The sequence below is a fragment of the Haliaeetus albicilla genome, chromosome 2, assembly GCF_947461875.1.
Source record: "Haliaeetus albicilla chromosome 2, bHalAlb1.1, whole genome shotgun sequence".
Taxonomy (NCBI): domain Eukaryota; kingdom Metazoa; phylum Chordata; class Aves; order Accipitriformes; family Accipitridae; genus Haliaeetus; species Haliaeetus albicilla.
In genome coordinates, this window is record NC_091484.1 from 60,072,819 (window position 1) to 60,085,721 (window position 12,903).

At 43.4% G+C, this 12,903-nt stretch overlaps 1 protein-coding gene across 2 annotated transcripts in view; it reads right to left on the reverse strand.

Moving 5' to 3' along the window:
- NEBL (nebulette) overlaps positions 1 to 12,586 on the reverse strand; it is a 273,670-nt gene extending 261,084 nt beyond the window's left edge. The window contains exons 1-2 of one of the 2 annotated variants that reach the window (XM_069776653.1): positions 12,177 to 12,586; positions 11,011 to 11,105 (exon numbers count right to left, since the gene is read on the reverse strand). In XM_069776653.1, coding sequence (XP_069632754.1) covers positions 11,011 to 11,105; positions 12,177 to 12,245 — 164 coding nt within the window. In that variant the 5' untranslated portion in view covers positions 12,246 to 12,586. The remainder of the gene's footprint in view (positions 1 to 11,010; positions 11,106 to 12,176) is intronic. The other variant, XM_069776663.1, reaches the window with a different exon arrangement.
- Positions 12,587 to 12,903: the final 317 nt, after the last annotated feature.

A 12,903-nucleotide genomic window follows, 5' to 3' on the forward strand; every position in this document is an offset into this window, starting at 1 on the left:
TGCCATTTAGAGAGGCACAACATGATGGACTACCTCCAAACATTTGCTCTCCTAAGCGGGAAAAAAAAAAAAAAACCTAGTGTGAATTTTTGAAACTGTGAAGCAAGGAGGAAACTTAGACAGCTTCCATATAGTTCTACACTTTAAGAAATCCTCTTTAAAGAGTAACGATGCACTTCCCAGAAATATAACTTCCCTTTGCAATATATCCTTAAATGATCACTTGCCAAATTACAATCAGTTTTTCATTTTTAAAACTAAGCTGCTGTAGTCTTCTCTCAAGCATGACACTGATCACAAGTTTTTGTGCCCCCCTCATATTAAGATGTTATGGGATCACCATACACAATTCCACGGCAACCGAGAACAGGAAGATTTAGAGGAGGAAATAGGAGAGACAAAATTCTGCACTACTCATCATCCAGACTCCTCCTGGTACAAATAAGTTACACAGGCAACACGAATGAAAAGCAAAGGAAAATAGCTCGGCCAACTGATGCAACATCAACTCCAACATCAGAAGATTTGTGCCGCAAGTCGAACTGCCGAGGAAAACAACCGGCCTGGCTGAACAGGGAGCTTTTGCTAGGAGTCAAGAAAAAAAGGAGAGTTTATCATCTCTGGAAGAAAGGGCGGGCAACTTGGGAGGAGTACAGGGATCTTGTTAGATCATACAGAGAGAAAATTAGAAAGGCAAAAGCTCAGCTAGAACTAAATCTGGCCACTATTGTAAGGGACAACAAAAAATGTTTTTACAAATATGTTAACAGTAAAAAGAATCCCAAGAAGAATATCTATCCTTTAATGGATACAGAAGGGAACATAGCCACCAGAGATGAGGAAAAGGCCAAGGTACTTAATGCCTTCTTTGCCTCAGTCTTTAATAGGGAGACCGGTTATCCTCAGGGTACTCCACCCCCTGAGCTGGAAAGTGAGGATGAAGAGCAGAATATACCCCCCTTAATCCAGGAGGAAATAGTTAGTGACCTACTACACCATCTGGACACTCACAAATCTATGGGACCCAATGGGATCCAACCAAGAGTACTGAGGGAACTGACGGAGGTCCTTGCCAAGCCACTCTCCATCATCTATCGGCGATCCTGGTCAACGGGGGAGGTCCCAGAGGACTGGAGGCTTGCCAGTGTGACTCCTATTTACAAGAAGGGTCGGAGGGAGGATTCAGGGAACTACGGGCCTGTCAGCCTGACCTCGGAACCGGGGAAGATTATGGAACAGTTTGTCTTGAGAGCACTCACATGGCAAGTCCAGGACAAGCAGGGGATTGGGCCTGGTCAGCATGGGTTTATGAAAGGCAGGTCCTGCTTGACCAACCTGATCTCCTATGACCGGGTGACCCGCCTCGTGGATGAGGGAAAGGCTGTGGATGTTGTCTACCTTGACTTCAGCAAGGCCTTTGACACCATCCCTCACAGCATACTCCTTGAGAAGCTGGCATCTCATGGCTCGGACAAGTGTACTCTTCGCTGGGTGAAAAACTGGCTGGATGGATGAGCCCAGAGGGTTGTGGTGAATGGGGTGAAATCCAGTTGGCGGCAGGTCACAAGTGGTGAACCCCAGGGCTCAGTGTTGGGCCCCGTTCTGTTTAATATCTTTATCAATGATTTGGATGAGGGGATCGAGTGCACCCTCAGCAAGTTTGCAGACAACACCAAGTTGGGAGGGAGGGTCGATCTGCTTGAGGGTAGGAAGGCTCTACAGAGAGATCTGGACAGGCTGGACCGATGGGCTGAGGCCAGTCGTATGAAGTTCAACAAGGCCAAGTGCCAGGTCCTGCACTTCGGTCACAGCAACCCCGTGCAGCGCTACAGGCTTGGGGATGAGTGGCTGGAAAGCTGCCCAGCAGAGAAAGACCTGCAGTGCCGGTTGACAGCCAGCTGAATATGAGCCAGCAGTGTGCCCAGGTGGTCAAGAAGGCCAATGGCATCCTGGCCTGTATCAGAAATGGTGTGGCCAGCAGGAGCAGGGAGGTGAGTGTTCCCCTGTACTCGGCACTGGTGAGGCCGCACCTCGAGTACTGTGTTCAGTTTTGGGCCCCTCACTACAGGAAAGACACTGAGTTGCTGGAGCGTGTTCAGAGAAGGGCAACCAAGCTGGTGAGGGGCCTGGAGCACAAGTCTTATGAGGAGCAGCTGAGGGAGCTGGGGCTGTTTAGTCTGGAGAAGAGGAGGCTGAGAGGGGACCTTATAGCTCTCTACAACTACTTGAAGGGGGGTTGTAGTGAGGTGGGTGCTGGTCCCTTCTGTCAGGTGGCTGGAGACAGGACGAGAGGAAATGGCCTCAAGTTGCAGCAAGGGAGATTTAGGTTAGATATTAGGAAAAATTTCTTTACTGAGAGGGTTGTCAGACATTGGAATAGGCTGCCAAGGGAAGTGGTTGAGTCACCATCCCTGGAGGTATTCAAAAAGCGTGTAGACTGGGTACTCCATAACATGGTTTAGTGGGCATGGATGACGGTTGGACTCGATGATCTTGAAGGTCTTTTCCAACCTAAATGGTTCTATGATTCTAAGATGGAGGGAGGCACAGAGAGCAGAAATGGACTGATCTGCAAATCAAGAAGGAGAATTAACTGGGGTTTTTTGATTTTTCAAAAAGTTGCTGTATGAGATGACATAGCTAGGGGCAGCATGAACTGGTTGGTATCATTCACCCACCTCTTCTTACAGCAAACTTTTCCCTTGCAAGTCCTGCATACTGTCTCTTTTTCAAGGAACCTCAACATCACACAGCCAAACTCTGCCCTCAGTATAACTTCTACAATCTCTAATTTAGCAAGGTTTCTGTTAGCACCCCACAATATTCAAAATTATGAAAATAACATTAACTGACCACTCAGCCAAGATTGTACGTTGTCTGGATAATTACGGTAAGCTTCCACTGACATTATATGTAAACAGCAAAACATGCTTCTTGACAGTGAGCTGACTGACATGACGTTGTCATTCTCTATTGACATCACTGACTCTGAAAATTCAAAGTGGCATGAAAGATTGGAACATACACTTATTTTTCTTCAAGCTTTATAAAGTATATAGAGTATATCAGGGCAGCAGGTTTACTTGTGACCATCAACATTAGCAGAGCTACACAGAACTTAAAACTCAAAAAAAGAAAAGTATTTTCACTTGGCTAAGTTCTTCAGCAAATATGATAGGAAATTCTATGGCTTAGAACATTTAAAACCCCAAACAGTTAAATCACAAAGCTGTTAACAAAACATACAATCAAGATTTCACAGGCTTGCTACAACTGGTTATTACCTCTTCCAAAGCTCAAACTATGCAATGCAAATAAGTAAATTATTTGGAATCACAAAATTTTACCTATGTTCTTGTTCTGTTGCCTAAATATTTTAGTAAATATAATGAAACAAACTTCATTAATCTTTAGGAATGAGTACAGAAAGTAATAGCTATTAAGAAGAATCAAGATTATGTTGAGCATCAACAGTGGCTAAGACACTAGCAAGCAAAGAAAATCCCACTTACTGAAATTGTGCCTCAGTAACTACAGTCCCCTAAGAATATATGTTCAATATATTCTATGACTACAGGTGCTGAGGAGATGCACATGCTCTTCTTTGGAAAAATCATCTGCAGTCTATGATGACCAGTGATCATACAAATTAAAAACACATATTTACTTGAGCCAAGACATAAACTGCATCAGGATTCCACACAGCAAGGATTTCTATAAGCACTTCTTTCAAATAGCTTTGAACGTCATGTTTAGTGCAGTCTTGCATAAAAAAATGTATAATATTCTTTTACATATTTTCTATTTATCTGCCCCAGCAACATCCTAAGTAACACTAAATTGTAATTGTCCCTTTGGAGCAATTACATCAATGGGCAGAATATTAAAACACATGAATTCCAAACACAGATGCTATACTCACATCAGGTACTAGACATGACAGTACTGGCTCAATGTAGTCTAAGAATTCACCTGCTCTGAGAGAAAAAAGGTAACAACTCATCTCCCTCAGGGCAGTTTTTCTACTCCATTTGCACCAGCAAGTAAGGGGGCTGGCTGCAGCTAAACTGTAGCACTCCATGGTGCTCTCCACAGCTTGCAACAATGCAAACCAAGTGACCTCTTGGGGCACACAGGTCCTCTCCCTGCACACCCACCAGCACATGCATGTAAGGTGTCATATGCACATCTTGATCAAACATGGAATCAGGACACGGCCAACTGAACATGTTGAAATGGAGCCTGAGAAATGTTTTTGCATGCCATTACTCAGACATAGTCACAGCAATCAAAACACAGCCCAACTCTTCCCAAGATCTGAGTGTCAGTGATGATTATTCTTCAGTAATTCCTTTGCAACTAACCACCGCCCACCTCACACACAGTATTCAGCAACTCTGCCAAAGTGTTCTCATGTGCCTTCTTCAAAAAGTTTAAAGATATGCATCAAACCCCTTTCAGAGACTCAAATATATTTTGCCTAAGAAGATCCTTCAATTGTTCTAGCAAATAGGCTCAGCTTCTTGTCCTACTTTCCTTTTCATTACTGGATACCATCAATACTAATTTGGACTCTATACTCAATTAACCAAGTAAGATACCACAGCACTGAGCAGCAGGAATGTATGTTTCCTCTACAAGAGTACTTGTAGCTGTCCCTCATATTTAAGCAGAGCTTGCATAAATATCCACAATGACTACGCTCTTTCACAATTTTTTTTTTTTTTATGCAGAACTTAACGCTTGATCTAGCACTCCATGAATAGGTAGAGAAGATAAAGTACTTCACTCATCCATCATTACCCACTACAGAAGGGAAGGCTGCATCAGACCACGAAAGTACGTACTGCTCCCAATACCCTTCCAGGCCTTCAGCTAGCGACCTGGGTGATGAAATGAAGATTACACTTATTAAATTTGCAATGTGCTTACAGGCTCTCTGGTGGGAGGGTTGATAGGTTGATAAGAGGGGGCTGTAAGCACATTAGGGAACAAAATTAGAATATAAAATGAACTTGACAAATTGAAGAAACAGCCTGGGGAAAAATGGAGATTTAGTTCAATGAGAACCAAGTGGAAGATTCTGTGCTTGGCCAAGAACAATTAACTGCTCAGATAATGGATAATAACTGCTGAGGTTGCAATTCTGCATAGAAAGATAAAACTGTAGCCCACAACAACCTGAATATGACTTAACAATAGTTTGGGTTTTGCAACAATTAAAAAAAATGGCAAAGACTGTACTGGGACTTAGAAGAAAAATTATATGAGTTGCATAGGCACACTTGCTGTTCTATCAGCTCTGGTAATGCTCCACTGGGCACTGCAATTCAAAGAAAATATATATACACACACATACACACACACACAGATATATATATACGGACCCTTTGGAGATAACTGAAGGTAGAGAAACAAGAATTACCAGAAAATACTAACTACAAGGAATGAGTTAGAGCTTAAAGAAAAGAATGCTGAGGAAGGACATGGTAAGTGTTTTCAAATACTGGAGTCCATACTTAAGGGACGCTGAACAAGAAATTATGGATTTAGATGACATAGGTGTATTTGGCTCTTACTTAAGACCCTTACCAGCTGTTTTTCTAGTGGTTCTGTTATTTGCATTACTCATTTTGTATTGCTTCCTAAGAGGAAAATCTTCAATACACAAAGTTAATAAAGCGATAAAGTGCAAATCCTTGCCTTCTAGGAACGTTTGCATGGGAGTTTCTGGGTTGTTTCTTTTTATAAAAATGACCATTTGGGCTTGACCTGTATAATAGCTTACTTTTGATCAAATCCAATTATCAGAAACAGCTGAAAAGGCCAAAACGAGGAAAGAGAAAAAAAAAAAAAAAAACACATAACCAGCTGTAAGCTAACGCCATAAAACAATCTTGCTCCTCAACCCAAACTCAGTGTTATCCTTTTACACTAAATAAGTTGTTGTTCAGTAACAGTTGAAGATGGAGAATTAGAAAACAAAAATCCATTTACTCTGTGTGCTCTTTTTACTGCAACTCGCAGAAGTGGCCCCATCGTATCAGAAGGATTATTCTTGCTGCTCCTTACCTACTCATTTTCTTTCTTCCTGCCATATTTAAACTGAGAAATGATCACCTTCTGAAATCAATACTGAAAAGTAAGATAACGCTAGCTATTTTTAGTAACAATAATATCATCACACTCCTAGTCACCTTCTAGAAGTTTTCTGACTGGTAGAAAGAAAACCCACTCATGTTTCACAGCTAAAACCAAACTTCTATACACAAGTGCATCTTTCAGGACAATGGATTCCATTTAATGGTCATATTCATCCACTGATTACAAGCAACTGCTTCCACTTTCCAGCCCATCTGACTGTCCAGGAAGTTGTACCATGTTCTTACCATTTCCAAGCTGGTGTAAAATAACTTTGACATTTTTTATCCCGCCCCTATAGTATCTTAAAATGTAAAGTTTGACTGCACTTGCAGATTGAAACTGTAGTACAATTCTTCTAACAACATCACAATATTTCAAATGTATTTGCATATCTATTTCCTACTGGCATGAGTTAAAAAGAAATTAAATCTAGAAAAAATATAGTGAAGATGAGTTTTTCTTCATGTCAATAATCCACACTGATGACAGTAGATTTAAATTTTAAAGTTATGTAATCATTCCATATGGTGACTGTCATAAATAAAAACTTGAATGAAGCAACCCTGTGTGCAGGCCATTACCAAATTTTAGATACTAAATATTTCAGAAGAATTTATTCCAGCAGTGAGGTTGTTTGCCTTTGGCAAGAGGGTATATCAGGTCTGCAGAAGCTTAAGCTATTAGGTTTTGCAGAAATTAAAAAATACATCTCTGTCAGATGTGTTCACACATGCAGGAAGTCTGTTTGCATCAGCAGGTATAGCTAATGCGGCGAGAACATTCCAAAAATATGCATTTCAGCTTCTACATTTTGCATAAAAACTAGCCTTGTGTTTTGGTCTAGTGAATCTGTCAAAAAAGTATTTATATGAATATTCGTAAGAATAAGTTACCATATAATCATCCTACATGATTCAATCATTTAGCAAGCTTGAGAACTAGTACACAGATGGTTAGTTGCCAAAATGCCATTCATTTCCTTGCATCATCTTGGTTATTTGCAGCTGGGAAGAATCAGCTCTGAGTTTGCAAATAATAATAACAACAACTTTTCTTCTTATCATTGCCATACATATTAAGCAAGTATTTAATAATGTCTATTTGCAGATATTAAAGTGGAATAGGGGTTCGGATTTGCATGAAAGCCACCTTGATTTAACAAATCATCGGATTACCCAAGCCATTTTAATTATCTTAACCTTTCTTTTACTACTTACATGCATATTCAGAGACAAAGAATGGCTCATTCACCTGCTTCAGGCAATGCATAGCACCTGCCTGAACTGCAAACTGGACCACAAGTTTGAGTCCCTAGTCTCATCAACATTATTTCACAAATCAAGCAGCTCTCTGGCAACATGGCATATCTAAAGTCAGACAGCAAATAAAAGGTAAGACTAAATTTGTTCAGGCAAACCTAGCAGTGTCCACGTGCTAAGTATCTACAAGCTTCAAAATGCTGTGTATGAGGCCTTTCAGATGAAACATGAATGCAAGGGAAGTGACAAACACAACACCGTAAATCATGAGAGTACTGTACTACTCGGAGGTCCCAGCTGAGATAAAAGCATAATATTCTAAGCACTACACAAACAAGCAGAGATAAACTATACTGACAAACGGTTCACAAATTATGTAAATAACAAAAAAAGAGAGAGAACGAAGTTGCATAATCTCTTCTCTACAAGTAAGAGGACTGAAAGGTTTAAAGGAGACAGATCAAGGAACTTCATGGAAACTCTATGATACAAAGATCATTCTTTTCAAAGCTGTATTATACACAAGCACATCTAGACAAAGTTTTCCCCTCTAACCCAGTTGCAAAATCTTGCATAAATCTACCGCTTACAAAATCAGTATCAGAAGTGCAATACTAGGCAACTCAGCTCCTTGACCTGTACCAGTTCTACTACGTCGGTAGCCCAGTCATTACTTTTGCTATCCTCATCACAAGGAACGTATGCAACCATTTAGCTGGAAATGTGGCAAGCTGCCCCCAAAAAATTTGCCCTTAAAAAAAGGTGGAATCCTGCATTTACAAATATTTCTGCTCTTTTCCAATAGTCAATGAATTAAAGTATTTCACAATATATTCCTTCCTGGTTCACTAGTTCCTGTTAATCCATCTGACTTTACTCTCCTCCACCAAACGTATAGTTTGAACATTCACAAATCAGTATCTTTTTCTTATATTAACAGAAAAACAATTATGTTTTACAGTTAAAGTAACTTCTGATCTTTGCCAGTAATGCAGAAAAATGATTAATTTCAGCAACTGAAAAAAAAGGGTGGAATATTTTAACTCCAAAGGTGAAAATATACTCAAGTGCATTATCTAACCTGTGAACTAACAAACAGATACAGAAATTACTGAAGATACATGCTTTTTTACTTGTCCTTACAAAAAGCTAACTACAGCTTCCAAACCTATTAAACGATTTCATGGTATTGCTCTCCCATTCAAATTAGTGCATACTTCTTCACTTTTATCTACAAATTACACTCTCATTGATGGATGGCCTCAATAAACAGTCTAACAATAACTATTCTTTGTCAAGTACTTGTAGGTGTTTGTATGAGTAAATTTGCATTCTTTTCTTCGCAGATTTTCTGATCAAGCAGTATTTAACATAAAAATGGATTTGCCTCTTACTAATGCACACTGGATAAGACACATCATAATTTGAAATACTGTAACAGCGTCTGCTTTGCAAATAAGTAACCTTCTGAGATGCAAGAGTGCCACGTCAAAATATGGTAATTTAAAGAAACTGTATTTTCATAACCCAGTTTTGCATAAACAAACACCTTATCCCTCCTTTGAAGGATATTTAAGTTTGTTGAGACCACAAAGCACACCTTGGTTTTCCCTTCATGGTTCCATAGAACACTTGAAATTATTTAGATTATTTGATTAAAGTTTCTCTTTAAAAAAAAAAAAAAACAAACCACCACACCAAACTTACATTTACCAAAACTTAAGAACAAAATACATATTGTTCTTCTTTAACAGAAGAAGCCCATTCTTTCAAGGGTTTATATTGTTTCTTCCTGTTTCACACATCATGTTTGAGGGACATGTCAAAGAGAGAGATTATTTTTTCAAGGATCATTATTACAAAGCTCATTAAAGAAACTACCAAGAAGAATAGCACCTGAATGGTACATAACATATCCATCATCCTTACTCCCCCTCATCCGTAAATAGAAGAAAACACCATGTAGCGTAACTACATAGATGAAAAAACTGTCCTACAACAGAAGTTAAATATGCACAGCATGGAAACACTAATGTATATCACAAAGGAGACTTTGTAAACAGTGTTATTAAGAACAAGTAAGTATCTGATTACATAGGAAACATCAAGCAACCAAAGTATCATCACTGAAATTTAACCACAAAACTTTAGGTAAAAGGCACCAAAGTATTATCAGAGTTTTAATCACTGTAAAGGATGTAAGCCTGTACTTATACTTCAACTCAAATAGTACCACAAGCAGAGTCCCATCTAGGACCAATAACCCCTAGGCAGCAGTCTCCCAACTTGTAGTCTGCCACCTGTTGAAGCACGAATCTCCCTTCCTACAGAGCTCTCTCTAAGACTGGCAACCGACCACACTTTATTACAAGAGGTCTAGTGTCGCCACCATACACTGTAAAGCACTTCAAGGAAGGCTAGAAATGTATGTGTGCAACTCCATATGTTCCTAAAGCAATCTAAGTACAACTGTGCACATTGAAACAGGTGTTTCAAGTTTTGGCAGCACAGCAGTTTTTATAACAAAACTCGTATTTTAGACAGATAGGCACTGACTGGCTTCGATTTTAGCCTGGAAGAAATGAGCATATGCTGTTGAACTATTCTGTGATGGCCAGCCATAGACTGTCTACCTCAACATGAAACAAATATTGTGAGTATAGGAGAGTATTTCTGAAAACATTACAACATGCCTACAGTTTCAAAATACTGTCTCTTAAAACATGTTTTAAGTAGGTAAAGGTGAAAATAATAACAATGTATGAGTAACATATAAGATCAAATTTGATTCAAAATTATTTAGAGATATCCTTCTAACAAAGCATATTATAACTGCTTCTAAAGATTAAAACATACTGCAACGCACTTAGCAAATCTTAGGACCGTGGTACAAAGAACAATAAGCACCTTTTTTCTACACGTTTCAAAATGCTCTTCTGCAGTTATTTGCAAGCCAAACATCAAAGCACTCTTCAAAATCCACACAACAAAATCTAAAAGTGGAATGCAACACGATTATGCTCTACAACCAAAATTAACCTATTTTCTTTACCAAAATCTGAGAGAAGCAAAATACAAAATAGCATGAAGCATTTGAAGCAGTGATTTTGTAAATATCTAGCTTAGTAATCCAAGATATGTGAACACCACAACAGTTTTAAAAATAGGTTGTCATGATCTCTAATGGGATATTGTCTCTGGTAAACTACACAACCGAGAAGCACTTTGTTTTCTTATTACAAAATGCTGACCAGTTCCAAAAGACTGAACAGAGTGCTGCATAATGGACAACTGTAATCCAGCAGGCCAATAATGAATGTAACAGAAGTCAGCACCAGATCCAACACCTTCTGGGAGGAAAGGACCTGTATCCTGAGATCTGATATTAAAACACTGCCTAAACACATCATAATCAAATATTTTCACCTTCTATCCCTTCAATGCAAGTGAAATACGCCATCTGAAAAAGATACTAAACGGCTCTAGACTGCACTGCTACAATTCTAGATTAAGTTTTTACAGCACGACAATACCTATTTGACAATATCCACAGCCAGGTTTTCTTTTCATGTGCATTTCTGCAAGACTTGACGTTTACAATACTCACGCATTGCAATAAGGTTTCTTTTCATATCCTTTGTAGTTATTCATGTTCAGAGCCATTTTGCAAACTTCGCAGTGGAAGCATCCTTTATGCCAGTACTGTAAAGAAACATGAAGTAGAATTACTTAAGATACTGATGTTTTGAAAGCCATGTTAGGGCACAGTAAATGTAAGAACACAATTACACGTCAATATTTTGGCCACGCGTTATAGATCTCTGTAAACTACATCAAAAGAATTACTTTCATGCGAAACCAAAGGTGCTCTGAAACGCTCTCAGAAATGTAAATTCTCTGCTAAGGTGAATGCCAAGACCTCCACGCACTGACCTTGCCAGGATTATTTTAAAGATAACTGAAGCAGGAGTTTGACATTTTGCCTCATTAAAGAAAAAAAAAAACGACACCGCTCGCTTAGAATGCAATACCATGCGAATAAAATCACTAACTAACGTGACGGCTGGCTTTTTGGTACGCTGAACAGACACTAAATTTAGCACATAATACGGTATTTTCCTCCAGTATCTCCTACCGCCTTGCCTTTCCGGGGACGTTAATTTGGCGCATCTCTCACAGCCTTATTGCTGTTATTTACGGAGCGACCGCGCTCAGCGACACCCGGCACCAGCGGGGGACACCCCCGAGGGACGGGGCTGTCGCCACCCCGGCTGCCCCGGCCACCATCCCCGCCGAGGCGGCCATGGCATAAGGGGCAGCCGAAGCCGCCCCAGCTCGGAGAGGCACCGACAACTCCAGCCGGCCGGGGGCCGCCTACAACTTCATCCCTCGGGGAGCCGGGGCGGGGGGGGCCGCGGGGACCCGCCGCCGGCCCCAGGCGCCGTCGCTCCCCGTGCGGGCAGCGCAGGGGCTCTCCGGCCCGCCGCAGCCCCCGCTAACCCGCCGCGGCCCCCGCTCGCCCGCCGCGGCCCCCGCTCGCCCGCCGCCCTGCGCCAGCGCGGTGACACGGCGGTTGTCGCCCGGCGGTGGCGGCGCGGATGCCGGCGCGGCGGCAGCCCCTGAGGCGCTGCCTTTGCCACCTGCCGGCTCGCCCCGCTCCCCCAGCGGCCCGGCCCGGCCCGGCCCAGCCCGCCGGAGCCGAGGGGAGCGGAGCGGAGCGCAGGGCGGGCACGCCCGGGAGGCGCCGTCCCCGCCCGCCCAGCGCCCCAGCACCTTGTCCAGGCAGTTGACTTTCTCGGTGGGATAGACCACTTTGCCACAGCGGGCGCACTGGGGGTTCATTTTGCGTCTCCTCTCGGGCGGCGGCTCCCGCGGGCGGCGGCGGCGGCCGAGGCTGCTGTGCGGCGGGCTGGGCTGGACGGGGCTCCGGGCGGCCGATCTACCATCCCCTGCCCTGGCGCGGACGCCGAGGGTCCTCAGCGGCTGCCGGCGGGCGAGGAGGTCATCGGCGGCGGCTGGGGAGGAAGCGGCGCTCCAGCTGACTGCGGCTCGGCAGCATGGGTGAGTGGGCGGGCGGGGAGCCGGTGCCTGTCGCCCCCGCCCGCTCGCCGCCGCCCGCCCCCGCCGCCTCCTCCGTGTGCCTGCGCGCTCGGCTCCCCGCGCCGCGGGCTGGGTGACTCACGCCGAGCCCCGCGCTGCAGCCGCAAGCCAAGCCAAGCCCACCGGCGCGGCGCGGCGCGGCCCGCAGCAAGGGGAGGGAGCAAGGGGAGGGGGAGCCCCGCGCCGCAGCCGCCCCGAGGGGGGCGAGATGGCGGGCTCCGCGCCGCCGCCCTCAGGCGCGGCGGGGCGGGTGGGGGGGGAGAGGAGGAGGGGGCGCCGCCGGGCTGCGGCCGCCTCCCGGGCGCACCTGCCCGAGGCTCGCTGAGGCGGCGTCGGCCCCTTGCCCCGGCGGGAGGGAGAGAGCGAGCGGGAGAACCGCGGCGCTGCCGGGGCCGCGGGG